Here is a 2,492-nt window from a genome sequence, read left to right as displayed (position 1 = left end):
AATAATTATCAGCAGTAAAATTAATCCATACACACGCAGACCAGAACATGAATAAACAAAAAACTTCGCAACAGAAAGACTCAACTCAACTCGTAGATTACAGAAAGCTCATTATATATCGAAAATAACCACCAAATTAACAATCTGCAACAGTACATCTTTAGTCCCTAATCTACTAGGAGAACAAATAAATTTAGGCAATGGACATGAGAGGTAGTAAGGCAAGGCTGCCTATCTGTAGAACAAAAGTGTCTAAATAAATAACAGGGCAAAGCTCTCCAGCAAGCAGGTGCATATTTCCTAACCCATAAATATTCTGATTTGCTCTTCAGACACAAAGTTAAAGAGGTGCAAGAAACCGGCATACACCTCCTTGAAAGCAACCGTAGACCAAACTCCAGTCTTTGCACCTTGCATCAGATCCCCTGTACAATATTCCAGCAAAATTAGAACATGAAAATGACCTAGTAGAACAACAAAATTACTAGTTTTATTAGTTCCAAATATCCTTGTTTTGTTCAAAAGGTATATTTCAGTTCCAGGCTAGCGGTAACATATTCTAACAACAATTTTGTAGAATCCTATTTCATTAGTGTAGACAAAATAGATGTGTTAGTAGCCCATGGTCCACAATGCAAGATTGATGCTTGATTGCAACAAAAAGATACCACAATTATCATCCGTTAAATGTGAACATAACATCTTTCTCAAGATGAACTCTTCTACCACAATGCAAGCTAAGAACAGGCACTTCTCTCACATGTAAGTGACAACGGTAGCAATAGCATGAATGGATCAAGAACCCACCAATATGGGGAAGCCAGGATCAGATCTGGCACTCTAAGCCTGATTGTCGCTCTTGCGATCACCGTGCCCGTCGCGCTCCTGCAAGAGCGACCCAGCCTCCTCATCAGCCTGGGCAGCTTTCTTCTGCGCCTCCTTAGCCTTGAGCGCCTGCAGCTTGACATGATTGTAGTAGCCCACCCCTAAAAACGCGATCCCGTAGCCAAACAGGTTGATCGGGGTGACGGTGTCCCGGATCACGGACCACGAGAAGGCAATCAACAGCCAGTCCTTGACTACTCCCGCGACGTTCATGGTCAGCGCCGAGGTCTTGCCGACTAGCAAGAAGACGGCAAGGTTGAGCGCAAAGGCGCAGAGTGAGTTCGTCCCAAAGATGAAGAAATCCGGTTGGAAGGTGCCGATGGCGCGCAGCCTGGGCAGCTCGACGAAGGCCCAGGGCACGACGAGGAAGCAGAAGCAGCACGGCGCGACATAGTAGAGCGAGGTGATAGGGTTGAGCGAGATGCCCTTGGATGTGAGCAGGATCTGGATGAGCACGAGCCGCGTGGCCTCGAAGGCGACGGCAGCGAGCTGCAGGGCGACGCCGCGCACGTCGAAGCGCGCCTCGCCGTAGGCGGCGATGGCGACGCCGAAGGAGATGGAGAGCATGTTGAGCATGGAGGAAGACCTGAAGGTCTCCTTCTTGAAGAGGACGCCGATGGAGTAGACGGCGACGGGCATGAGCGCCTTGAGCATCTGGATGAACGACACGGACAGGTAGATGTAGGCGGAGTTGGAGAACCAGAGCGACATCGCGTAGAGCGCGCCGATGGGGACGACGGAGGAGGTGTAGAGCTGCGGCGTCATGGAGGGCGAGGTCGGGAGGTCGACGACGCGGAGGACGCGGACGAGCGCGACGGCGAGGGACGAGCAGAAACCCATGTGCACCATGGTGAGCGAGATGGGGAAGGGCCAGTTGTACATCTTGGGGTCGAGGATGTACTTGTTGTAGACGATGACGGAGAAGGAGAGGAAGATCCACACCGCGACGTAGAAGTAGGAGAGGAGCACCTTCCGGAGCACCGAGTCAGACATGCCGCCGGCGACGCCGCCACCGCCGTCCCGCCCCATGCCGCCGCCGCCGCGCTACCCCTGCTGCTGGTCTTCGGGGGTGGTGGTGGTGGTGGTGCAGCAGCAGGAGGAGGGGGAGGAGCAGGCGTTGGTGGCGGCGGATCTGGATCCGGAGGTGGGGAGGGCCGTGAAAGCGCGGCGCAGGGGTGGAGGTGGAGGTGGAGGCGGAGGAGGGGGCGGATCTGAGGATTTGGTGAAGAGGTCGGGATTGGTCGCGGGTTTAGGTGGGGAGGAGCGTGGACTGGGTGCGGTGGCCACGTGGACAATCGTCTCGTGTTCGCAACTCGAAAGCATGTTTGGTGGGGATATATCAATTTCTTTTGATTTTAAAATATAGGTAAAAGAGCGATTTAGGGCTTAGTTTACGTTGAAATTTTAATGAGGGCCTTTGACTTGTCTTTCGTTTGTTTTCCGAAAAATTGATAAGGTGGATCGGTTGACATCGTACCGCGTGAGCACTGTGGGCAGTGCTCCACTGCTCCATATAATTGATTGATGATCAACTAGAAAATCTGCCGGTCTCGGTTTTGTAAAGAAAAAAAAACTTCCTTCGCCACGTAGATATATATATTATGTCT

General features: G+C 51.6%; 1 protein-coding gene across 1 annotated transcript; it reads right to left on the bottom strand.

Moving 5' to 3' along the window:
* Positions 1–97: 97 nt before the first annotated feature.
* Positions 98–2,174, bottom strand: LOC136517386 (probable sugar phosphate/phosphate translocator At2g25520). The gene is made up of 2 exons (XM_066510938.1): positions 808–2,174; positions 98–425 (listed from the first exon to the last, which is right to left on the bottom strand). The coding sequence occupies exon 1, from the start codon at positions 1,912–1,914 to the stop codon at positions 841–843; it is 1,074 nt and encodes a 357-aa protein (XP_066367035.1). The 5' UTR covers positions 1,915–2,174; the 3' UTR covers positions 98–425; positions 808–840.
* Positions 2,175–2,492: the final 318 nt, after the last annotated feature.

Source organism: Miscanthus floridulus, chromosome 17 (genome assembly GCF_019320115.1).
Source record: "Miscanthus floridulus cultivar M001 chromosome 17, ASM1932011v1, whole genome shotgun sequence".
Classification (NCBI taxonomy): Eukaryota; Viridiplantae; Streptophyta; class Magnoliopsida; order Poales; family Poaceae; genus Miscanthus; species Miscanthus floridulus.
This window is presented reverse-complemented; position numbering and strand designations above follow the sequence as displayed.

Excerpts from the sequence above, each read along its gene's own strand:
- LOC136517386 (XM_066510938.1), bottom strand. The coding sequence starts at position 1,914 with ATGGGGCGGGACGGCGGTGGCGGCGTCGCCGGCGGCATGTCTGACTCG.